General features: G+C 39.5%; 1 protein-coding gene and 1 long non-coding RNA gene across 3 annotated transcripts in view; one reads left to right on the top strand and one right to left on the bottom strand.

Annotated features, from left to right (window-relative positions):
- ROS1 (ROS proto-oncogene 1, receptor tyrosine kinase) overlaps positions 1-27093 on the bottom strand; it is a 125288-nt gene that overhangs the window by 13003 nt on the left and 85192 nt on the right. For both annotated transcript variants that reach the window (XM_040238425.1, XM_040238424.1), the window contains exons 33-42: positions 25129-25246; positions 21928-22118; positions 19953-20036; positions 16292-16424; positions 14851-15013; positions 13479-13543; positions 12416-12545; positions 5842-5939; positions 5423-5626; positions 3903-4037 (exon numbers count right to left, since the gene is read on the bottom strand). In XM_040238425.1, the coding sequence (XP_040094359.1) occupies positions 3903-4037; positions 5423-5626; positions 5842-5939; positions 12416-12545; positions 13479-13543; positions 14851-15013; positions 16292-16424; positions 19953-20036; positions 21928-22118; positions 25129-25246 (1321 nt within the window). The remainder of the gene's footprint in view (positions 1-3902; positions 4038-5422; positions 5627-5841; positions 5940-12415; positions 12546-13478; positions 13544-14850; positions 15014-16291; positions 16425-19952; positions 20037-21927; positions 22119-25128; positions 25247-27093) is intronic.
- Positions 1-27093, top strand: part of LOC120862461 — a 56981-nt gene that overhangs the window by 25711 nt on the left and 4177 nt on the right. The window contains exon 3 of the long non-coding RNA XR_005720774.1: positions 12321-12443. This is a non-coding gene — a long non-coding RNA (uncharacterized LOC120862461). The remainder of the gene's footprint in view (positions 1-12320; positions 12444-27093) is intronic.

Genomic DNA, 27093 nt, shown 5'->3' with positions numbered 1-27093 from the left:
GGAAGGAGGGAGAGAGGAGAGAAAGCCCCCAGACAATTGCCCCTTCTCCACTCTGCACCTCACCCACTCCCACTTTCCTGCAAAAGTTTAATTTATGTAAGTTATTTAAGCAGATATTCCTAATTTTTATCTATGGAGGCTTTAATTTACATTATTCTTCTTAACTCTCTAATGGCAAAAACAAGTGACCTGATAAATATATAAAACCTTTCTCTCCCACTGTCCAGGGTCAAATGAGTACCAGATTGCCCTAGATTAAGAAAAGAGGCACACTCTATAAAGCAATAGTCATTTAAAAGTAAAGAGTAAACTTGTTCAGGCTTCCCAGGTGGTGCAGTGGTAAAGCACCTGCCTGCCAATGGAAGAGACACAAGAGACATGGGTTCGATCCCTTGGTCCGGAAGAGCCCCTGGAGAAGGAAACGGCAACCCATTCCAGGATTCTTGCCTGGGAAATCCTATAGACCAAGGAGCAGGGCAGGTTACAGTCCATGGGTTCGCAAAGAGTCAGACACAACAGAGCACACACACAACTTGTGCTCTTAAACAATATTAAAATGGCAATGGAATAAATGACTAGCCTTTTAAATATTATCAAACCCCCCAAATGCATTTCTTGCATCTTGTAAATTAATAACTATTTCTTTGGTATAGCGATCTTTCCTTACTTGTCGCAATTCAGTATCATGTATTAAATACTTTTACCAAGTTATAGTTACAAATATTCAATCATATTAGTCTAAATAAAGTGACAGGTCCTTCAATTTTGTTAAAATTTACCTGGGCTGGTTCTACCTCTAAACAGATACTCTGATACTTGAAATATCTCATTTAGCTAAGTGTTTCAGTTCAAATTCTTCCATTGACCATACCAACCCTTTTATTCTTCTTTGCTTCAATTTCTTTCAAAATAGCACAAAACTCATTAACCATGTTCATTATTAGTTTTTATGAGTAAAGTTCTTGGATTCATAAAGCAATTGAAATTTACCATTTGAAAACTCCACGGCATCTTTCAGAATTAAGGGGAGGTTAATTAGTAGGCATTTAAGCAAATCACATAAAATTCAGATTTGAAAAACTCCCTTACTCACTATATGCAATCCAAGAAAGATGCAATTAACATCCAGATATACATATTCTTGGGCTTCCCTGGTGGTTCAGATGGTAAAGAATCTGCCTGCAATGCAAGAGACCCGGATTCGATTCCTGGGTCAGGAAGATCCCCTGGAGAAGGAAAAGGCCACCCAGTCCAGTATTCTTGCCTGGAGAATTCCATGGACAGAGGAGCCTGGCAGGCTACAGTCCATGTGGTCCCAAAGAATCAGACATGACGGAGCAACTAACACTTATACATATTTTTAAAGGGTAAAAATAAGATGGTGAGGCTCCGTGTTCTCTATTGTGACCTCCTGCATTGGAGAGACTCTCCAGTAATTTCAGTTTCCCCCGTGATACCTGTGGCCGAGAACCCCAAAGAGCTCTCACTTGATGTAGATTGCCCTTTGATCCCGTTTACTTCTGAGAGTGGTAAGGTTGTTGTGCAAACTAAAAGCTGAAGAGAACACTGAGGACTGGGCTTTGCACCATACATCCCAGACTATGGAAAGAAGGGTGGGAATGCTCTGAACTTTCACATTCCATTAATAGCTAAGCACAGCATAGCCATCTATGGGCTCACCTGACCCAGAGTGCATCCAGGTGCTGAGTATTTAAGCAGTGAATAGAAGGTGCAGACCGGCTCAGCGCAGACTTTCAACCCTCTAAGCTGGGCCTGTGATCTCAGAGAAAGGCTTCAAATAAAAATCAGTTTCCTCTGTGCTCTAAGGAGAGTAGTTAATCTTTATCATGACAACTTAAGGCCGTGGCCAGATGAATGGCATCGCTGAGAGCTCCATTTCCTTAGCAGGGCTTGTCTTCCTAGTCGGCCATGGATCATTAACCCTTCCTGGGGCTCTGAAGCAGGCAGCCTTTAGAGGGTGTGGAGCATTATTTGCTTTTTAATTACTGATGTTCAAATGAACTTCAAAATCAGCAATGGAAATTTTGGCTTCAAAGAGACTATACTTTCATAAAATTAGAGCAATAATATATCCAAATGAACAATTACTCAAGATAAAATCATATAGAACATTATCCTTTTTCACTCATAATCAGGAATATTTTTCTAGAACTTTTCTAGTACTCCTTCTTCCTCCTTCTAGTTTAATTTCTGGATACCTTTGGAGAGGGCAAAGTTCAACATAACTGCATTTTTCTTCCTTACAATAGGACAATTAATGATCTACCTTCTTCCTCCCCAAACAGAACAAATGAACACATTAATCAAAATGTATAATTCAGTGATTCCTAGAGTACCTATCAAAAAAAAGAAATGCATAATTATGATGAGATACATTACCCCCTAGAGGGGAACATATGCCAAATAGAATTCTAACAGCACAAGGAAAATTTTGTGCAAATGAAATTTGGGGAAAATTTTCTGAGTATTCAGTAGATGTATAAGAGGTGCAAAACAGTGATTAGTTTGCTAACTACTTGATACAAATGTATTCCATACTTAGGAATGCTAGGTTTGTCTGTTTGTTTTTCCCTCAAGCCCTAGACTAACTTTTTAAAAATTTTATATAAATTTCTTACCCCTAACTTACAGAAGTTTTTCCATCTGCCTCAAAAGGATCATGAATCATATTTTTAGGCACTGCCACCAAACTTGTTCAGATATGTGTATAACTGATCCTTCTGTAAATATCCCAGAGGCTATAAAAGCTAAATCAGAAACAGAGAGTGATTCCAATCTTCTTTGAGCTGGAAGATTTAAATAATTCAAAAACATTCACCCACAGAACATCCAACCAAGGTGCCCAGTTCTTAATCATCTTTTGGCTCCAGTCTGAATAACCCTCTAAATAACACAGCATAGTCAAGGCAATACAGCCATGGTGTGTATCCGCATACTGCTAATTCCTTTTGCACTTGTCTGTACCGCACAGTTTAGCACTTTATTACATGTTGGCTTGTTATCCAACTGCTCCATGTGTGTGTCTGTTCTTTCAGAATACATTTGGAGATGCTGAAGAGCCGTGGCTCTGGTTTAAACACCTCTGTATTCCACAGTCTGTAGCATGGTGTAGTGCATACAACAGAGGAGTTTATACTTGTTGATTCTATGTTCTTTCAGAAACATCTTGGGTAAGACACCTTTTAGAAAAAGTGTCAAGACTTCCTATTTCTGCTAAAACGTTGTTCACAAGAAGGTAGATTAGTACACAGCAAAATAACCTGGTTTGTTTTCTCTTTATAATTAGATTAAAATCACCAACTGTTCCAAGGATCACAAGTCTATTAGAATTCAGTAGTTGCCAGGACCAATTTGATAGAGTCTAATACTTACTCTATGTTAAGTTCATAAATAGGTAACAACCTATATAGGTTGTTATATATTTTTACTAGTAGCATATCCCAATATCAGCTTTGTTAACAAAAGCAATTCAGCTTTTAAACAATATATTCCTATTTAAGAGAACCTTTAAATATGCAGGTTAAGATGTTAGTCAAATCAGATGTTCCAAAATAAAATGAGTGTGTGTGTGATACACACACAAACACACAAAGAGCTTTTGTTTACTTATTAGAATTCACTTAACCAAGAGTAAACATATTCTGTTGTTCTAGATTTTGCTTCTGAAGTAAAGTATTATGTATGTATATATATATATATATATATAAAGAAATCATCATATATTTAGTGAGTTAAATGTCACAATCAATTTACATTTTAACTAGGATATACAAATATATGAACTCCAGTTTTTATTTAAAAATACCATACCAATGAAGCATAAGAAGGCATGTACATGTGTTTTTGTTTTTGAGATGCTTATGGGAACATAATTAACTTACAGATCATCAGGACAATTTCTTGGTGGCTCTAGTCTCCCTCCTGTTTGCACATAGTTTAAAACATCAAGGTTGGAATGAGCTGGGTAAGGCTGATGACCAAGAGTTAAAATTTCCCAAATCAGAATTCCAAAAGACCTAAGGATATTAAACAGTTTGCTTTAATTATACTTATTACAAACATCATGTTTACAGTAGTTTTTCCAACATAATTATTCCTGGGGTATCAAGACTCTACTTTGTGATTGGCATTATTGGCCCCAATAAAAATCAAATGGGAGACTTAAAAGCAAGTCAACCTCAATAAAAAGTAGAACAAGCAACTGCCTACTAGCAACACTTCAAAGGTGATAGGAAGGCTTAGTAGGGGCATGCACACACACACACACACACACACACACACTCACACACACACACACACACACACTTTGCTCCTCCTTCCCGGCTGAACCCGCACTGCAGACCTGCATTACCTATGGCTTTCATAGCTTCATATGTAAACACACTAGGGGTGAGCAAGAAAGCTTTTCATCTACTTGAGTTTGAGTGCTAGCAAAAGTGGAGAGGGAAGGCATGCATAAAAACTGGCAAACTGAGGGCCAACTTTATCTTATCCCCAATTTTGCAGAGGTCCAGTCCAGCTTACAAGTTATTGGAGGGCTTCCCTGGTGAAAAATTTGTCTGCCAATGCAAGTGATTTGCATGGGTTTGATTCCTGGTCCGGAAAGACCCCCACATGCCTCAGGGTAACTAAGCCTGTGTGCCACAACTACTGAGTCTTTGACACCCTTGAGTCCGGGAGCCACAACTACTGAGCCCACAAGCCACAGCCATGGAAGCCCGAGCGCCCTAGAGCCTGTGCTCTGCAACAAGAGAAACCATGCACACCACAATTAGGTAGCAGCCCCGTTCCAGTAGCCCCCGCTCACCGCGTCTAGAGAAGAGCCCAAGCATTAACGAAGACCCAGCATAGCCAAATAAATAAATAAATAAATTTACTTTTTAAGTTACTGGATACATCTTTACATTTTGAGCAGCTCTAATAAAAAGTTTGGGGTCAACAATCAAAAATGAGGGGTTCTATTCACATAATAAAGAGCTGTCCAAACCTCCCTCATGTCCTAATCTTTTTGAGATCCATGATTTAAATTCTGCTTATAAATTAATGACCAAACATCCCAAAATAGTAGGCATTTGAACACAAACTTGGACATTAATTCATAGGTGCCAATTCCTATTAGTCATAGCCTCTACATTTTTGAAGAGTAATAAGATAGCTGAAGTAAATGGATCTCTTGAACATACACCAGTAAGCTAAAGGATCAAAAAGAATTGGTATAAACTGCTGAGACCCAGGAATAGCCCCTTCTTGCCCTCTAGCTTTCACTTTAGCTTGAGGAAAACCACTCAACCTCTATGGTCTTGTGTTTTCTCATATACGAAACAAGACGACCTTTAAAGGTCCCTTCTGGCTCTGATATTTGACGGTGTTGCCCATGTTCTCCTGTGCCCTGTAAGCTCACCATACATCAGACTGAGTAGTGAAGATTCCATCCATCAAACTTTCTGGAGCCATCCACCGAACAGGGAGCAGACCTTCTCCTCTCTTCCTATAGTAATCGTTTTTATAGATGTCCCTCGCGAGTCCAAAGTCCCCAATTTTCACTATCCGTGATGGACCGGTATAGTCTTTCATGGAGACAAGGCAATTCCGAGCTGCCAGATCCCTACAGCAGAAGCTATATTTAATAACAATAATAATAATGAAGATCCAGAGATCAGACAAGCAACACTAGTAGGTCTGGAGAGAAGAGAGATTTTAACAGAAAGTATTGCTATCTTGAAGGAATGAAAATGTTAATTATCTGGTAAGTTTCACCCAAACTAAGGTGATTATTGTATCAATGTTCATAAGAAGCCGGTATGCAGAAAGTCACTTTACCTGTGAATGAAGTGCATCTGCTCCAAGTAGACGCAGCCTTTTGAAATTTCTACACATAGGTCCACGAGATCAGCCAAGGTGAGTAAAGGACCATGAAACTGTAGGAAACAAAAGAAAAATTACAGGCACTTTTCCAGTTTGCACTATATATAAATATGGCTGGGCTTCCCAGGTGGCACTAGTGGAAGAGGGCACGGCAACCCACTCCAGTATTCTTGCCTGGAGAATCCCATGAACAGAGGAGCCTGGGGGGTCCATAGGATCGCAAAGAGTCGCACACTACTGAAGCGACTTAGCATTCACGCATACATATGACTGCATGTATATGATGTTTTAAAGGAATTTTTAGTTACGGTTAAGGAATTCAAACAGAGGAAAAGAGCTATATTTACAGGCTTTCCACCAAAATATACATCAATAAGACAATGTTTAATAAGCCGAGGCAATGTAGACTCTTCATTGGAAAGCTCTCAGGGTGTTAGTCAAATGGACCATGTTAGTAAAACCTATTTCTGCTACTTACAAGTTGTGTGAACTTGCTTACAGGGCTTAATGCACGAAACAACTTTCTCATGTATAAAATGGGAACAATAAGACTGATTGTGTTGGATCTGAGATGAGATACGTAATCTGGTGGGATATACCAGGAACTTAATAAACAGTAGCTGCTCTCGTAAGTAGTAATTATGATAGTATATTCAAAAGCAGAGACATTACTTTGCCGACTAAGGTCCGTCTAGTCAAGGCTATGGTTTTTCCTGTGGTCATGTATGGATGTGAGAGTTGGACTGTGAAGAAGGCTGAGTGCCGAAGAATGATGCTTTTGAACTGTGGTTTTGGAGAAGACTCTGGAGAGTCCCTTGGACTGCAAGGAGATCCAACCAGTCCTTTCTGAAGGAGATCAGCCCTGGGATTTCTTTGGAAGGAATGATGCTAAAGCTGAAACTCCAGTCCTTTGGCCACCTCATGCGAAGAGTTGACTCATTGGAAGACTCTGATGCTGGGAGGGATTGAGGGCAGGAGGAGAAGGGGAGACAGAGGATGAGATGGCTGGATGGCATCACTGACTCGATGGACGTGAATCTGAGTGAACTCCAGGAGTTGGTGCTGGACAGGGAGGCCTGGCGTGCTGCGATTCATGGGGTCGCAAAGAGTCGGACACGACTGAGCGACTGAACTGAACTGAATTATTGGCCCAATGTCACGCAATAATGTCCATCATGAGAATGGGCTTGTTCTCCATATGAGCCCCATAGAAATTGCTAGCGATCCTCTATTTCAAGGTCACAGATTACTCCTCTCATTTAGGAGAACCAGCACAAACACATAGTTGAGTCTGTACTAGCTGCAATGATTTCTACATGAAAAAAGCCAGTTGGAGTTTTTATTAGGACCATATGGAAAAAATTCAAAGTTCCTTCCTGGAGGCTATATTCATATGTCTGTTCCTTACTATTTCCCTGAAATTACCCTATTTCAAGCCTTTATCATCCCTATCTGACGCTTCCCAAACTTCCCATGTCTCCAGCCCCCTGTGCTTTAATTAGCTCACTTTGTTGTGACTCACTACCTGCAGAGTCTATTAGAGATCCTTGAGCAAGCCTCCATGGAAGCCCCAGGCTGCACCAGCCTCTCCTCACATCTATTTATTTTCCATAGATTCTCATCCCACAATCTGTGCTTCGGTCACACTGGGCCATTTGCAGCTCCTTATACCTACTCTGCATTTCTCAACCTCTGTACATTATCCCTGCTCTCATTCCTGGAAGGCCTTCCCTATGCTTCATTTCCATCAACATCCTTCACTGAGCATCTCAAAGGATTCACAACCTTGAAATCCCTTGATTCCTCATAGATGGGTGCTCTTAAATATTGTTCCCTCTGCTGCTCTGACAAGCTCATGTCTTGTCCCCAGAGTAGGAAGAATCCTGATGATCTGCGATTCAGTATTGCCATGAACCCACTCAACCACACCTACATCTTATAACTCGACCCGATTTTACTCCCTAGAATCTGTCCCCTGCAGCCCCTTCATGGTCTACCAGATGCCTGTCTCACAGCCTTGTGTCTGAGTCCCTGCTGGGTCTCCTCCCAGGTTCACTGGTCCCTCGACGAACAGAACCCTGCTTTACTCCTGGCAAAACCTACTCTACTCTTGAAGACATACTTCCCAGAGAATCCTCCTCCTGAATGACAGTCTGACGGCTGGTGCCTTGTTCTCTGCTGACAGATTTTCAGATGCTCCTTGCCTGCCTGGATCTCTAACTATAACTTACACCTATTAGTCCCTGTGACAACCTATTGGGACACCTCATCACCCCATGTCAGGCCTCTTTAACTAGATGTATCGAATCTCTATCTCTCGTCAAAGCCTTTTATAACTCCTATGGGTGTAGTTTCAGAAACTGTTCTATCTCGCACCTTGGTTGTGTCCCAAACAGAAGACCTCCAACATGCAACCTTTTTGCATCTTCCCAGTAGGTAACATCTCTCTCTCTTAGCTGAGCTTCAGCAGTACATTCTCTACTCCATTCTAATGAACCTTCCCTCTTTCTACCTTCAATTCTACCTTAAATGTGTTATTCACATGTGACTTACCCACCCTACCATACTGGCAAGGTCCTTGAAAGCAACTGCCACATCCCCCACTGCTGTATTAAATGAAATAAATATGCAGCAGAAATTTCATGAATTGAATTGTATCTGGCTATGGATTTGTATTATATAAATAATATATAAATATTATATAAATAATAGATTTGTATCTGTAGAGCTTTTTTGATAGAGCTTTTTTTGGTTTTTATTTTCTTTTTGCACTCTTTTTGTTTTTTCACTTTTTCTATCTTAGTACATTTTAGAATGTTAGTTCTATCTTACAATGTCAAAGTTAGAAGGAGCTGAGAAAGTTTTGGATTCAATATTCCATTTTACAGATGCAGAAACTGAGTGTCCTGAAAATAAAGGACTAGCCTAAGGTTTATAAACCCAGTTGCAGTCAATCCCTAGGCACTCAACTCAACAAAACAGTCTCAGAGCAGGGATGGGGAGAAGGATGCTTGTGGCAAGTCTAGAAAGGTGCCTCTGAGTACCCTCTGTGGAGAGACGGCTGGCCCCACATGAACTTAGCCTGATGAGAGCTTAGAGCCTGTAGTGCTCTGCTGCGGACCCCAGACCTTAATTCTAGCACTGAGCACCTAAGAGCACCCTGTCCTATAGGGTCCTGGCAAGGGAGACAAGCATGGAAGCTGCCTGGGTAGCCAGCAGGAAAGACAACAGAAGGACTGACGTGCACTTGAAAACCGATCATCAGAGCCACTAGGACACTAGCTGAATGGGATTCATTAGAGAAAAGCAGCGCTGTGAGTTCTTTCAGTCCATCTTCATTGTCTCTTCTCTCTCCAACAAAAAACTAAAAGAAGAAATCTACCGAGAAACTTTCTTATTAAAGTCTCTTCCCAAACCTTACTAAAGTGACCTTATAGAGAGAATGTTACAATCTCATGAGGATGAACAGATGAGAAGAGATAGAGCACGGGCCAATGTTTTGGAGGAAGGAAAGCAGATGGAGGCATGGTCATTTAGCAGAGCCCATAGAATTGAAAGCTAGCTGCCTGCAGAGAAGAAGGCAAGAATTAAGAGATTTTTTTCACTATAGAACACTATAAGTACTCTGGAATTGAAGGCAGCAAGTATCTCTGAATGCAGGGGTGAGGAGTATGGTGAAGAGCAAGGTGAATACTTAAAAGCCTGTTTATGGCCTAACTAGAGCCCCTCACTGCATCAGGAGGCTTTTCTCTGCAAACTGCACCCCCACCACCACCCGCTACACACACACACATATACACACAGAACCAAAACAACTCCAGGTTCAGATACCAGTCATGCTGAGTCTGTGCTGAAAATGGAGAAGGGAATTAAACCAGCATCCTCATTCCAAGCCTTGAGACCCCCCAGCTCTCTTCCCTGCTTGACCCCCTGAACTGAGGCTCATGTATTTATTGCCCAAGCAGCAGACCAGCAGACTCCTCTCTGGGGGAAACTGGCATATGCCAGGGAAGACATCCAGATGCTGTCATTAGGGGCCCCAACAGAACAGCACAGTCCCCCCTGACAACAAAAGGAAGCTGCTCGGACACACAGGCTCCAATCAGCTTCTTAGGGCTCACAATTAAATATGAAGACTGGCCACAAATTACCACACAGTTGAGAAAAGCTTCTCACATTACAAACAGATCCCAGAACAAAGAGGCAAAAAGGAAGTCAAGACAATGTAGGAAGCAAATTAACACTTAAAAAAAAAACAACTATAATTAGTATCCTAGGAAAGATAAAAGAAGATTTTGCATGTATGGAAAAATCAGAATACTATTTTAAGAGGCAGTCAAAATATAAGAATGAGTCTGTGGAAAATTAAAATTTTAAATTCTATTTCAAAGTTATGGAAATATACCAGAATTGAGAGCAAAAATGCAGAGTAGAAAATAGGAGAAAACAGTTAATAAAAGGATAAAACAAAGATGACTATTATCCAAATAATAGGATTTTTAGAATAAAGAAATGAAGAAAACAAAGAGTTAGTTGCCAAAGAAATGATATGAAAAAAATCCCAGAACTGAAAGGCATGATTTTCCAGGCTGAGCATCCAGATGAGTAAAAAGTACCACAGATAAGGAGAAGTTCCTAAAATTTTCCAAAGAGAAGGGCAAAAAAGCAGGTCACTGATAACTCGTCCAGGAATCAGAATGGCATAAAAGGTTTTAAAGACAATTATAGAAGCTAGAAAACAAAGACAAAGAGGATTTAGTTTTGAGGAAAAGGGATTCTCAACCTAGAACACAGCAAATCATTAATCCAATGTGAGGGAATGAAAAAGAACATTTCCTCAAAGTGGAAAAAAAAAGGAGATTTTTGCCTCTTGTGCTCTCTCTTTTCTAAAACAGAATAAAGTCATGGAATTGAGGAAATAAGGGCCCAACATGGAAATTACCAGGGTAAACGTGAAGGAAACCCCTAGATAACAGCACTGTAGAGACCAGAAGACAAAGTGCCCATATCAACTCCGTGAGGGAAGTGTCTAGGGTAAAAATTGTGAGGAGCTGGATTATCTGATACATTTAACCATGTTGAGAAAGGATTGTAATTCTGCCAGAAAGTTTAGGTATATAGAAAGCTAAGCAAATGGGGGGAAAGAGGCATTTATTAAACTACTCAAAGGAAAAATCACAACCATGGTATTTGAGTATCTTAGCAAATAATAATTAAATAGGCATAGCAATGTAGACCTGCAAAGGTGATTTATCTGAAAATTGGGGTGACTGTCAAAGAACGAAGAAAACGAAGTTTTTGTATGTGTAGAGCTGATGGGGCTGGGCTGGTACATGACTAAGGGGTTAAATCTTTGCCTCTCATGGTAGACAGTCAATAGATGTCCCCCAAGGCTGAAAACTCACTGTGTACCACATACACAGAGCACCTAGGAACGTAGAGGTAAACACCAGAAGGAATGAGCAGACACCTATTTTTCATCATAAACCTTGTTATATAGTTTAGTTTTTTAGGCATATAATGTACTTTGATGGGTTTCCCTAGTGGCTCAGACGGTAAAGAATCTGCCTGCGATGCAGGAGACCTGGGTTCCATCCCTGGGTTGGGAAGATCCCCTGGAAAGGTAATGGCAACCCACTCCAGTATTCTTGCCTGGAGAATCCCGTGGACAGAGGATCCTGGGAGGCTACAGTCCATAGGGTGGCAAGAGTCGGATACAACTGAAGCAACTTAGCATGCATGCACACACATGTATTTGACAGAAATACAAAACAGAATTTTTAAAACTACAGATTTAAATTTTAGTTACTTGTTTTGTCTCAGGTGTTTCTCATCTGAGATCTAAAGCAAATTCCATAGGAGCTGAGACACTGCCCCCACCCCCGAGCCTGATTCAACATGCAGGCCACAGGATTTCCAGTGATGACCTGCGCAGGGTGCGGCTCTCGGCCTGGGAGAGATGCGGAGGATGGACTGGGGCTGCATGTTGTAAGAGGAACCCCAGAGCAGACAGGACCTATTAGCATGATGGTAGGAAAAGAGAAAGTAAGGAACTGGATGGGGGGCTTGAAGGAGGATGCATGACCTCAAGAGATCTGTTTTTGAGATGCCTGTGAAAATCCATATGGAAAATGTCAGCTGGGAGGGCGTATGACCTAGCACTTGGTAAAGACATGAGGGCTGGAAATTTCAATTTGTGACATAAAGGCAGGTAAATTAAGTACAGAGAAACTCCACACACTCTCTGTTCTTGAGAGAACACGATTCTGGCAGCGTGGTGGTGGTGGGAAACCTATTTTTCCTTTAGATACTAAAAACAGGCTCAATCAGCCAGAAAAGGCCAGACATTAGCCCAGGGTTCTAGTTTGAGTAATCCAACATGAAGGAAATACAAGAATTTTTCTGATGGAAGTCTTCTAAATTTCTACCATCAGGCAAAACTGCAGTCTATTGAATTTAAAAGAAGATTAAGAAGGAACTTAAAGGTTATCTGCATTACCAAACCAATAGTGTGGAGCCCATTTCCTACCGGCGTCATCCGGGCTTTACGCAAATAGGTAAGAAGGTCTCCTCCTTCCATCAGTTCCAGGATAATGTACTGGGGTTCGTTCAGCAGACAAACTCCAAGCTGCTTCAGAATGTTGGGATGATTAAACTTGCTAAAAGGTGGAAACAGACAGGCAGGTTGTCATGTCAGCGACAGAAGTCTTGTGAAGGCCTTTGTGAAACAGCAAATCTTTATCTCTGGTTTCCTTTCAACCCCTAATCTTTTTTCTCCCTCTAATAAATGAAAGCCTCCTTTTCATGCCTGCCTTACAGAGGTAATATTGCAACCCCTAGCGGCCAAGGCATGTGGAATAGAATAGGGGTAGTTTCAGAAGTGGCATTTATATCAAGTATTTTATGTTTGGGGGAAAAAGAAGTAACTTTAACTAATACCTTTCTTCAAAAGACATTTTAAAAAACACTACATTTTTGGTGATGACAAATATGAAACAATTCTTTCCCTTTTAGAGAAACAATTCAGACACACAGTTTTGGCTACAACTGTTTTCTCAAGAGGTCAAAGCAAATAAGCCCCAGTCTAATGGTCAGAACCCGCAACCTGGGACCCTGTTGACCACCACCTCAGGGCTATTAAAATGTACCTGAGTCGTTTTCATTACTATCAACTAACTCTAACTTGAAGACAAGTGTATCAAGACCAAGGATATTTTCATTGATGTCACCGTGCTTAAGAGAACTCTCCCTTACTTGGTCTACTTGACTTATGATTACACATTTAGAAGAACATAAGCATATTTAAAGCTTATCAGCCTCAGAAATCCCTTGTAAAACATGCTTCTTATTGGAGGGAAAAGAAAAGACCTATTGTCTAAGGACTGCCTGTGCCCAGACTCAGAGAATCTATCATAAAAATCTATTCTACAGAATACTTGTCACTCCAGACACACTTCCTTTTAAATTTCAGCCATGCTTATTTTGAACATAATCTGAGACGTCAGCTGATTTTGAAAGTTAAAAATCCACTAACCATATGTAAAAGCTTCCTACACATATCAAGGGAAAATTATTTCAGAACTGCCTAATACCTCATCAGATGTGCCTCCTTCAGGAATTCAATCTTCTCCTGGTCTGTGGAGCCCTTCTTCAAAGTCTGCACAACATAAAACAAGCCAGGAATCAGTATAGCAGATATTTCTGTGAGCTAAGTAGGTTAATGGAGACATGCTTTGTTTTGTAATAGCCACCTTTATCCTAAACTATGTTCTCCAATTCCCCAGCCTGTCTTGCAAGCAAAGGTAGTCATATGACTCAGTCCTGATCAATGAAATGTAAGGGATAAATTGTTGAGGAGGTGTGTGGAAATTTTTTACTTTCCTGAACATATACATCTAACACTATCCTTCCCCCTTTCCATATCCTGAATGAAGATGTGATGCTTGATTCTTTGGCAGCCATCTTGGAACCATGAGGCACCACACACGTACAAAGTCGAGAGAATTTCAGATATACTAGCTCTGGCTTGACATAGTACTATACCAAAGCCAGAAGTCATCTTGTTATGTAAGAAAAAGAAACACTTGTTTAAACCACTTGAGATTAAAGTATGTTAAAATGCTATCAACTGGAAATGGAGAGAATTTTGCAACTTTTCTGACAATTTCTCAAAGCAATAAATTCTTAACAAACAATAATCAGGATATTACTCAATCACGTAAAAGATACATCATCTGTTGATCACAAGAAAGTTTTACAAAAATACAAGCATATATCCAGTGCTTCCTTTTAACTTCCTTTTGAATACACTATGATGAATAATTTTGTAGTACAGGGGTCAGCAAACTACAACCTGTGGACCAATTCTAGCCTATCATCTATTTTTGTACAGTTATAATCTGAAAATAGGTGTTACATTTTTATTTCTCCAGTTTTATTGAGGTATAATTAACTTGTTACATTTTGAAATGGTTGAAAAAAGTTATAAAAAAAATAAGAGGACTGCATAACACATGAAAATTATGTGAAATGAAAATTTCCATTTTTATAAATAAAGTTTTACTGGAACACAACCACACCCATTCATTCACATATTGACTGTGGCTGATTTCACACTGCAGTGACAGAGCTGCATAGCTAGAACTGACACCATCTGGCTAGCAAGTCTAAAATATTTACTCTCTGCTCTAGCACCAAGCACCACAGTTCTCTTAGAGTATATTTGAAGGGAAACACTCTCTGCTGGTCTTAGCGAATTAGTAACCTCAGAGGTAACTGTTAATAACAGAACTCATGCAGGAAATGGGAAAAGTACTGTGATTTCCATAGCCATGGACAGGCTTCTGCCTTCTCCTAGTCATCTTTTCAGTCAAGATCACGCCTTTTTTCTCATTGTTACATTTAAATAAGTCCCTGTCAATAATGCAGACATAACAAGCCGGGGAGTTAAAAGAGCCGCATTACCTTCACAGCTACTTTGGTTTCTCCACTTCCAACTCCTAAGATGTCTATCGCTGTCCCTTCATACACTTCTCCAAAGGCCCCGCTTCCCAGCAAGAGACGCAGAGTCAGTTTTTCCCGAGGGAAGGCAGGAAGACTTTCAATCTCCTCTTGGGTCGGAAGAGTACTGGAAAATAACATTATTTTCGGTCTCCCAAAATGTATATGGTTTACGAGTGGATGTGGGTGTTAGTGTCTCAGAGTAAAAAAGGAGGAGAAAGGGAAGAGAAATCTCATGGCTTGGCAACACTGTAGTGCCTTCAGTGTGACATGGTGTTGTGTCTACATTCTTATACCAGTCCTATTCCACCTTCTAGAATATTCCTTCCATCTTCTGAAACCCAGACAGAGTAGATTACTTCACTTCTAGGCAGCTTCCTTTTGATAACATGCCTGTGAGTGCATTGCCTCAAAATTTTTCACTGTAGTTTGTTTTGTTAAAATTATCAGTTCGTATTTTCTTCAGGTCACCTATTTGTATAAAAAGCTATTGCAAATTAGTAATAAACAGCTGAGCTTATGAGCTCAAAGTTTTACTTTACTTCATACACCTAATCTCTCATGTAATACAAAATTTACTATGACCGCAACATCATTTCTTGTCCATCAGATTAACTTTTAGAAGGTCAAGTTTCTCACTTGGAATATTATGAGGAGGAGAAAATTTATCAGCATTAAAAATGCTTTGAGCTTTTAAAAGAGAATCTTGAAAATCAGATACGCGGCATATCTTCTCAGGGAAAAGTCATCTCTGAAAAGCATATTTAGGTCACCTCTGTGTCTACTCCAAATCCTGTGTTCTTATTTCTTTAAATAAATTTCTAGAAACAAGGCATATGACTATATATAATCCTTTTTGCATGGAGCATAATATAGTGTCTGTCTTTTAAATGAGACATTTAAATATTGTCTTAAATTATGATGACAATGGAAGTTAAAACCTCATATATTTTAGAGAAATTTTAGAGACAATCACCATACAATTTCTGAAAACAGAAAAAAATTGACTTATAGCACACACAAGAGAATCCTTCTCTTCTTGTTGAATCAACCATATTACCATCTACTCCCTTCCACGTAGTATTTATCTCTTTGTTTTACTTATTTTTAAATTATGTGCTAAAACACTAGAAAACATTTGATTTTTGTTCATGTTTCTTAGGATAGGATAACAACATAATTTGCCATCCTTCCCAGGTCACATTTGAGAATGAAAGGGGATGTTATTTTTGAATATGCCAGAAAAATGAGCATAAATCAGGACAGTCCTGGGCAACGTGCCACTCATGGACACTCTTTTTAGAGTTGCCCACAATAGGATCACAGAGTCCAACACGACTGAAGCGACTTAGCACGCACACACTTTTCATCTAGGTGTCCCGTAATGCCAGCCCAGGTTACATACTGTATTGCATAGCAGGCGTTTGCCAGCCCTACTCCAGTGGCCAGACTTCGAAGTTCAGCCAATTCTTTGTCTTCGTTTATGAGAACCGTCAGCCCTTCCTTGGGAGTGCTTTGATTCTTTAATCTATGCCAGACTATCAAGAAAAAAAAAGCATAATTTACCAAATAAAATATTGCTTTCTTTTTCTTTAGAAAATGCTGCTCACAATACATTTTTAAAGTTTATACTGAACAACACTATTGATAGAATAACCAAATTTGATTGAAAAAAATAGGCCCATAATAGAAAAACTAACTAAATCCAGGTAAAAAGTCATATGAAAATGTATAATTTATACCACATCACATTTTATCTCACTTCTCATTGTAAATCTTAATATATTTCCGATTGCTGTTATAAACACATGGAAGTATCTTACTATCAGAATTTATTTCACAAAATCACTCATAGTCTAGAATCAAAATAAACCAAAACAAATTTGCATTATAGTTGTTAGTGAACAAATTCATTTTTGAATCCAGATACATCCAGGTTATTCTCCTCAGCAGACCTAAAGGATGCTTTCTATATAACAGCATGCTTTATTTTAAAATGCCGAGTACAGAGTGTATATTCATTGTTTCTCATAATACACATACTCGCATATATAGAAAGATTATTAGAATGAAATACACCAAGTGCTAGCAGTGGTCTTCCCTAGTTGTGGAATCATGGGTGATTTGTATTGCTTTTTCATACAATGGGCAAATATTATTTTTATAACCATAAAACATGTTATATTTTTCAAAGATTAAAATACATTTATGTCATTAACACTGCCCATCTATACTAGAATATTGACACAAAAGTTAAAAACAGTAGGGATGCTTTGCGAGATGATGATTAAAATTTGAACTTCATTCCGCAGTAGCTTCTGCACCTGACTGGTGAGAGTTTTACGCAAGTGAAATTCCATCTGCGGGCCCACACGGGAACAGATCTTATACCTATGCTAATGCAAGTTTTCTAACCCTGAAACGCTCTTACCACCCGTCCTTCATTTTTAAAGACCCAGCTCAAGACTCCGTATCCTCAGGGATGCTATCCAAGACCTCTGCTACCTCTGTTGATATCTCATCTCTGAACTTATAAGACCAGTTGTGGCTATCAGTCAGCATAGCTGTGTCACCGTCTTCTACATTCCATTGACTACTTCCTTTTATTGCTGTTTAACACATCTCTCATTATTTCACTTTTAGTGAAAGTCACTCAGTCGTGTACAACTCTTTGTGACCCCATGGACTATACAGTCCACAGAATTCTCTAGGCCAGAATACTGGAGTGGGTAGCCTTTACCTTCTCCAGGGGATCCTCTCAACCCAGGGATCGAACCCAGGTCTCCCACATTGCAGGTGGATTCTTTACCAGCTGAGCCACAAGGGAAACCAATATGTCTTACCTCCCCCATTAAACGACAAGCTCCTGAGGTCAGCAATTATATTTGTAAATTTATTTTTAATTGGAGGATACTTGCTTTATAATGTTGTGTTGGTTTCTGTCATTCAACAACATGAATCAGCCATAAATATACATATATCCCCTCCCTCTTGAACTCTCCTCCCACTCCCCATCACACTCCTCTAGGTTGTCACAGAGCACCATTACAGTTTATTTTCCTTTGCTCCCAGTGTAAGGCTCATGTTGCACAGTAGATATAACCACTCACCAAAGAGTTGATGCTTATTTTAAAATATTTGTTTCAATTTTGTATTTATAAGTATGACTGATGAGAGCCCTCCGCACAATTCAAATTCTTAAACAATTGGTATTTTCGTTATTTGAATATCTCAGTCTTTCCTCATGCACTCACACCATGCTACCACTAAAACCACATGTACTACTACTAAAAGCAGAAGAACCAAATCAGCTTAGCTCTACTCAAAAACGTATGAGTTCCACGTAGAATAAAGACTTTTAAGTCCTGAGAAAGTCAGATATCCATGAAGTGTCTTGAAAGCACAATAGGTTGTCTGAAATAATCTCATGTTCAGCCACTAGAGTCATAAGTTTAGACAATGGTGATGTACAAGTAGGCCGGCAAAGGTCAGATGAAGGATCCTTCACGTAATACTCCTTCCCAGTAGGAAAGCAGACAAATAGTCAAGCCTATATGCCAACTGCCAAATATACTACAGTCATATGCGTAACTCTGGAGGGGCTGGCTTAGTGGCACAAACATCAGCTGTGCAGTACTTAGACTCCCTGGAACCACAGGTTAAAATCCTGGCAGGGTCAGTTGAAATTTTTAGCTTTCCAAGTTAGCTGAAGGAATCATATATTCCATATATTGTCTGGTGTGGAATGTTTGAAAAGAAATCTCAATTCAAGTTTCAACATGCTAATAGCTATGCCTCTAATCAGTTTGCAGAAAGAATACAGATTTAGGACATGGAGTGAAATATTGCCTTTCTTTATCTGGAGAGTTCAACTTTATGTTTGTAACTTTTCCTTAAACTTTCCCCTATTTGTTAAAAAAGAAGCCCCAATTTCCTGACTATATGCTTGAATGTTGGTTTCTGGTAAATATCATGTCTTTTTTGTAGTGCTTCGGCATGTCAGAGGCTCATATATTAATGACAGAGTGACTGTGTATCTTATAATCCAAATCAGGACATTTTAGGAGACTGAAAGAAGGTAATAGTTAAGACTATAATGGAATGATGGGGATAAAGTGGGATGTATGATCCACTATAATAAGCTGAAAGTGAAAGTCTCTCGGTCAGGTCCAACTCTTCATGGCCCCATGGACTATATAGTCCATGGAATTCTCCAGGCCAGAATACTGGATAGCATTTTCCCTCTACAGGGGGTCTTCCCCACCCAGGGATCAAACCCAGGTCTCCTGCATTGCAGGCGGATTCTTTACCAACTGAGCTCCCAGGGAACCCCTGATGTATGATAACCTGATAGGTCTAACGTTTAACCACCTTTTGGGGGCTTGTCCCTGTATTTTCTCATTATTAAATGTTTAAAGAAAGACTTTTAAGACTAACACATTAGTATAAAATTAGTGATGAGAAATGGCTAGCTTTCTATCAATCTAGCCAAACTGCTCTACTTTCCTGACTATTTACAAATGAGCAGAGATTTGAAACAAATAGACCAGACATCCAAAAGTGAGAGTGAATGCTACAAGCCAGAAATGGATCTTCTGCAAGAGGCCCTGTTCATTTTAAACTAGGCTGTCTGCCTGGAGACCCAGACTATCCTGAACAAGGGTTTCACTGGTCTCCCTTTAATCCTACACTTTTTTAATACCCAGAGTTATTTTTCTTTTACTTTTTTCAAACTATAAGTTACAAACACTTGTTATATAACCAATCTGTAATACTGTTTTAAAAAAGGCTAGAAGTTGGTGCCTTAGCAAGTGGTTTTACCTAAAGAATACTGTGAAGTATAAATATGGATATATTTTTCATAAAATGGTTACCCCAGATTAGAAAAAAAAATTCACAGGGTTTAGTGATTATTGAAGCATAGCCAAAGGTAACATTGTGAATTTCATGAATCTATGTCATGTAGAAAATTAATCAGATATAAATTAAACTCAGATAAATCAATTAATATGATCAAGTAAGCAGCTTATTACCTATTGATATATTTTTAAATCTATTATACTTACCAAAAATTAATGGGATTGTAATAACCAGAAATATTCCAATTATAATAGTAAGTATAAAGCTTGTTTCTGGTATCCAAAAACCATCTAATAAAATAAATGAGAAAAAGAACATAATTCAAAGAGTAAAACTCGATTGTCTCAGTATTATGCCAGAATATGCTAAAGTTAGCCCCTACTGAATTTTTGCAAGCCAATAGTTAAACCATCAGTAGCTTGAAATCATCCATGGAGAGAGTATATTTACACTGTGAGTAATCAAAGTCAAGGGTTTTTTTCTCTTTTTTCATTTCCAGTGATCTGGTTTCCAATATATCATTGGGATATACCCACCCTATCTTCTACTTTAAAATGGTTGATAAAACATGACTAATCTTTTTAATGAATTTGGGACAAAGAAGTCTCAACTTTCATTTATCATAATGTTGGGAGCATTATTTCCTCTATAATGTCTTCATATACATTTAATTCCATGAGTACTGAACTGAGGAATATAAACATGAAAACATGATGTGTGTGTGTGCTTGCTAAGTCACTTTTGTCTCATGTCTGACTCTGTGGGACCCTATGTACTGCAGACCGCCAGGCTCCTCTGTCCATGGGATTCTTGAGGCAAGAATACTGCAGTGGGTTGACATGCCCTCCTCCAAGGGGTCTTTCCGAGCCAGGGATCAAACCCACATCTCTTACACCTCCTGCACTGGCAGGCGGGTTCTTTGCCACTAGCGCCACCTGGTGAAAACATGGTACCCGCTCTTAGTTTCACTGAGAAGAGACTTGGGGACCAGAGCTTGGCAGACTATGGCATGCAGGCCACATCTGGCCACAGTAACCTGATTTTGTACTACTCGTGAACCAAGAATAATTTTTACATTTTAAAAATATTATCAGGAAAAAAAGAAGATGCTACAGAGACCGAATGTAGCCTGAAAAGCCTAAAATATTTACTATTGGGTTCTTTCAGAAAAGGTTTGTGGAGCTCTTCTCCGGGTAACTAACTATAATACAAATAAAAATGACTTCAGTTTTGCATAGAGTAGTGGGCTGTGTGTGTCTAAGGAGCGTCAGTTAAGCATCACAATGGGTACTGATGGGTGAGAAGAACTTCAGTTGACAAAGTGAGAGAAAGAAAATCCCAGTTAAGGGCAAGTGGTAGGTGGTGCAAGCCTGCATCTGAGGCTGAGGGAACATGGTGTCAGGGAAGTTTGTTTGTTTACCAGTTTGGTATGGCTATAGCCGTAAGGACAAATATTGGGAAAGAGAAACCACAAATGGAGGGCAAGTCATGGAAGGCCTTAAATGCCACAGAAAAGTTTGTACTTGATTCTGAAGGCCATTTCAAGATTTTCAGAGAGCGGTGCAGTGATCCAGCTTGTGCTTCAGCTGGATTAGCTGTCAGCAGTGGGGTTAAGCCAAGAGCATGGACAAGAAGTGGCAACTTAAGTTAGGAAAGCCAAAGTAGAAACAGGAAGAAGGGAACTTAGTAGATAGAAATCAATATGATAAAGTCAACAGAACTTGGTGACTGAATAGAGGGAAAAATCAAACATGGTACTGAGATTTCTAGCCTATGTGATCAGAAAGACTATGCACTATAAACAAAAATAGGCTACCCGGTGGAAGATGTAGATATTGAGGAAGAGACAAAGTTGAGTTTCAAGTGTGTTGTGTAGCAGATGAGAGAACCAGGAACAGAAAAATAAGGCTGGATAAAAACCAGACTGCGAACAACCTTGGAACTCCATCTAGGAGCATGGACTTAATGCGGTAGGCATTAAAGATCAGCTGAGGATAAAAAGGACATGATATTGATGTTTCAGGAAGCACTCATCACATAAAGTGAATAGTTCAATAGTTTCTATGGTAGTTTGGTGAAGTTATGTAGTCACTCAATTACTGATAATGCTGAGAATACACTTATCTTTATCTCTGAATCCTTGTGTAATAAGTTAGTATGTAGACAGACATGGTAACATACCTCCAACTAATATCATATCCTCACTGATTCCACTATATTCACCAAACCCCAGATTATTTACAGCTACTACTCTGAACTGAAATGTTCCCTTCAGGTTTTTGGACTTCCATGTGCAAATGCTATTGCATGAGCCATTAAATGCCATTTTCCATGTTAAATTCTGGTTCCGGGAATCATTTGAAGTGCTCTTTCTGCAGAAAAAAAAAAAAGAGCAGAATCATAAATATAGGAAATATACAAGACAATATATGTGTTATTTCTAGATACTCATATATCATTTTAATGACAGAACTCCAGAGCGTCTCCTGTTGCACACTTTGCCCTTGATCTCATTCCTCTCACATGGTTTGGCTACAGAACATAGAAGAGTCTTATAAAGTCATCCCAGCAATGCCTGGAGCCAACCAACTCAGCCCATCTGGAAAATGACGAATAATCAATGGCTAAGAGACAGCTGAAGAGCCTCTTCTTACTATTGGAGTGTGCAAACTTTCTTCAGAATTCCAAACACATAAGACAATGATTTCACACTTTCTAACTGGGAATTTTTAAATTTTTCTTAATTTTCAGTCTCTTATGCTATCTGTCATTTACTGATACCATATCTGGATAAAACACAGAACATAAAATTGAAAAAGAAAATAAAATAGTTCGGCTACCAAAATTATCATTGTAATGAGATTCCAGATTAGCCTACACTAATTAGCTTCCAATTAGCCTACACTCTACCTCAGTATCAGTCCTCACTACCCTTCCTAATGAAACATGGGAGAAGAACAAGAGCTGGGTTCAAAAGACATACTAAAATGACTTTTAACAGAATCATAGACTGAAGGTAAGCTCAAGGCCTTCCCATTATGTCTTTTCTGACAATGACCTTTTCAAGTCTGAAAAGGTCTGAAACTTTCCAGACCACAGCAGTTTTAGGGCATGGTACCAACCCACAGTCAGCTTGAAGATACATAATGGAAGCCAGTTCTGCTCCCACTAACTGAACGACTGTTCTGAAAGAGCACCAAGGACAGCAAGGGCTGAGCCTCCAGGGGACAGAGGATGAGCTGGGACATCAGGAGGACCAAGACAGCAGCGATGGTTACAACTGTGACCAGCAGCTAAGTGTCCTTGGGACCATCCTAAGTAAAGCTGTGGGACGGTGTCTCTCCTGCATCGTGTGAAGCCTCATGTTGGGAACTGGCAATTTCAATTTTCAACCCAAACAGCTCTGATCCAAAAGAAAGAGACCTTTAAACATGTATAAAATGGTAAAACAATTATCCTTCAGTTAAAAATAAATAAAAATTTAAAATGTATAAAGTGGCTCTTCACAGACATTGGCCACTAAGGAAGGCTTTTTATATTGGTTGAGCACTTTCTGTTTACAACTGGGGCTTTTCATATGCTGTATCATTTCACTGAATCTTCACAACAACCTAAAGAGGTAGATATCATCATCTCATTTTACAGATGAGAAAGCTTAAGTTCAAAAAAGAAATAGAGCAAGGATTTTAAATAGTCTATGTACTGGGTTGGCTAATCCCCCTCAAAATTCATGCCACCCAGATCTTCTGAATGTGACCTTGCTTGGAAACAGAGTCTTTTCAGATGTAATTAAGCCAGGATGAGATGGTCCTAGTTTAGGGTGGGCCCTAAACCCAATGACCAGTGCTGTCTTAAGAAGAGACACACATGAGGAGAACATCATGGGATGAGAGAGCCAGAGACTGGAGAGATGCACGTACAAACCAAGGAAAGCCAAGGACTGTGGCCCATCACCAAAAGCTGAGAAGAGGCAAGGAACGATGCGTCCCTGGAATCCTTCCTGCCAAGACCTTGACTTAAGACTTCCAGTCTCCAGAACTGTGAGAGAATATATATCTGTTGTTTTAAGCCACCCAGTTGGTGGTACTTTGTTCTGGCTGCCCTGGGAAACTCACGCAAGTGCACACACTTGGCACTAAGACCACCAGTACACCATGAGCAAATACACACAGATGTCCTGACTGAAGAAGCTACTCTGAGATACTATGAGATCCTCCGAGATAGGTGACACTTTATATCATTATACAGTCCCTCTCCTGAGAGTAGAGACTTGGGGGCAGGGAAACGCAAAGTATTTATGGAGCTAGGCACTAAACATGTTACTGAGGGCAATACACTACAGTGCTCCTAGCAAGGCTATATAGTAAGACTATCGTGTGGCCTGGCTGGTGAACACAACTGCAGTCATAGACCACCAAGACAGTTCTACAGGGCAGAATGTTCTTCACTCTGCATTTTTTTTTTAAAGTACCAGAAATTTCAAGACGTTTTCAGTTAGAAATAAGCGAACATAATTCTCTAGTGTGAGCAGGAAATTTTTTTAAGGTTATGGGAATGCCAGAGCAAGATGAAGCAAAAATAGATCTAAAGCTCAAGTTGCCAGGACTATAATTATGGAAGTGACTTTTGTCCTTGGAGCTTCTTAAAAGATGGCTTCATAGTCCCGTGAGGGGAGTGTCTGTGGAATTTGGAATTCTCTCCTCAAGCTGGCACGAAATCAGCTCATCTGAGCCAGTTATGATTCACAGAGCTCCCCATACTGGCCGGATCTGAGGTTGAGTATGTTCATCAGGTTTTCATCGAAGGCACAATTTTAGTCCCTGGGAACACACTACAAACTGTAACCTTGAAAATGGAGAGAGAATCCTGGATTGCCTATACACAACAGACCATTTCAGATCTTGACTTGACTTTACCTTCTGAAATATACCAGCTCATTGTCAGTTCTCACTAGATCTTATTCATCTTTCTAAAACAAATCAGTCTCAGAAATTTACATACATACCATCATCTAACATCAAACATCAATTTAGCTTCTTAAAGAGAATCAATATCAAGTAAATATTAGGTTTTAGCTTCTTAAAGAGAATCAATATCAAATAAATATTAGGTGCATGCTCAAAAGACTGAGTTTTTTCCACTGACAAGCTGTTGCAGATTTCTGAGAAGAATGACTATCTGCCTTGTAACTGAATGCCAAGGCTGACCACTAGGAACTGTGCAAAGAATGTAATGAGACATGCAAGGCCCTTAAACTAAAGATCCCTTATGTTTACTTATAAATACATATTCATAAATGTTGTTAATTTTGATCCAATAATACCTAACAATCAACTGCTTAGGTCTTTGCAATTTACAAAGCACTTTTATAAACAGACATACCTGATTTCAAGGATATAGTACATAAGTCTGCTTCCATTATCATCAGCTTTTTCCCACTGTATTGAATTTTTACTCCCTTCTAATAATTTTGGAATCCCTGGTTTACTTGGGACTCCAGCTTTGGAAACAAAAGAAAATTTGATTGATATGTTAGAAGTATAAAATATTCTGCATAACATCTTTCTATAGACAACATTTACTAAGAGAAAAGCCAAATACATTAAAGAAATGTTCAGAAATGCATTCAAATGAGTATGTATGTTTAAGTGAGTACCTGCAGATTTTTATTAGTGATGGATTAGATAGATTTATGATAGGAGTAACAATAGATCTTAGCCTGACACAAAATAAGTGATGCAAGTAAAAAAGATGCTTGTAAGATTTGGAGCATTTTTGACTGATTCTTACAGGGATCAACTTGGAGTTATGGTATAGCTGTTAAAACACTGGTTAATTTAATATACTTGTTAGATTATTTATTTTTAACATCTGGTTGTAGTAGTCTATATGTAAATATTTGAACACCCAGTGACACTGTTTTCATTTACTTATTACTACAAAATATTATAGCTAGACAGAAAATCAGAATAATGAAAGGTGAAATAATTTTTCCCAGTTTCAGTTCAGTTCAGTCACTCAGTCACGTCCAACTCTTTGTGACCCCATGAATCACAGCACACCAGGCCTCCCTGTCCATCACCAACTCCCAGAGTTCACTCAGACTCACGTCCATCGAGTCCGTGATGCCATCCAGCCATCTCATCCTTGGTCATCCCCTTCTTCTCCTGCCCCCAATCCCTCCCAGCATCAGGGTCTTTTCCAATGAGTCAACTCTTCCCATGAAGTGGCCAAAGTACTGGAGTTTCAGCTTTAGCATCATTCCTTCCAAAGAAATCCCAGGGCTGATCTCCTTCAGAATGGACTGGTTGGACCTCCTTGCAGTCCAAGGGACTCTCAAGAGGCTTCTCCAACACCACAGTTCAAAAGCATCATCTCTTCAGTGCTCAGCTTTCTTTATAGTCCAACTCTCACATCCATACATGACCACTGGAAAAACCATAGCCTTGACTAGACAGTGTAGGGAACAAGGTATAAGGAAGGTTGAGAAGTGCTTGCAAACGAGACTCTCAACCAGGGCTGAACATTCTTGCAAACGAGATGTTCAGCTAAGAATCCTCTGTTTGTTCCTGTGGGAAAAGAACATTTCTTGCACAGAAGGATGTTTCTCTGATTCCTCAAAAGGAACAGACCCAGGGACAAACGGATTCTAAGTTGGTAAGGAAGTTCCCCAAAACAAAGTCTTAGCTGCAGTAAATAAGTCAAGGTAAATGTTATCTCGCCCTGCACCTGCGCATTGTATAGTCTCTGAATCATAGTGCTTGGCCACTTGCCCTGTAGGTTGTTGTGCAAGGAATATAAAATAAAGCAGCTGTAAGAAGCAAGGGTTAAAATATAAAGATTCAAACCACTCTGCAGTGTTGGTGTTTCATTCCGTCGCCAGCAAGACGGACCTTAGTCAGCAAAGTAATGTCTCTGCTTTTGAATATGCTATCTAGGTTGGTCATAACTTTCCTTCCAAGGAGTAAGCGTCTTTTAATTTCATGGCTGCAGTCACCATCTGCAGTGATTTTGGAGCCCCCAAAAGTAAAGTCTGACACTGTTTCCTCTGTATCTCCATCTATTTCCCATGAAGTGATGGGACCGGATGCCATGATCTTCGTTTTCTGAATGTTGAGCTTTAAGCCAACTTTTTCACTCTCCTCTTTTACTTTCATCAAGAGGCTTTTTAGTTCCTCTTCACTTTCTGCCATAAGGGTGGTGCAAAACCAGAGGAGTATTATCTCATTACTACCTGTAGGAAACCCCTACCTCTTTTCAATTTCTTTAGTCAGGCTCTAAAGACAGTAATTTACTCTTTTAAGAAAAATCTCAACTGCTAGGATTAGTGAAGTAAGCAATGAGAAA

Source organism: Oryx dammah, unplaced genomic scaffold (assembly GCF_014754425.2).
Source record: "Oryx dammah isolate SB20612 unplaced genomic scaffold, SCBI_Odam_1.1 HiC_scaffold_4, whole genome shotgun sequence".
In the NCBI taxonomy this organism is placed as follows: domain Eukaryota; kingdom Metazoa; phylum Chordata; class Mammalia; order Artiodactyla; family Bovidae; genus Oryx; species Oryx dammah.
The sequence above is the reverse complement of the archived record's forward strand: the minus strand, read 5'-3'. Positions and strand labels throughout refer to the sequence as shown.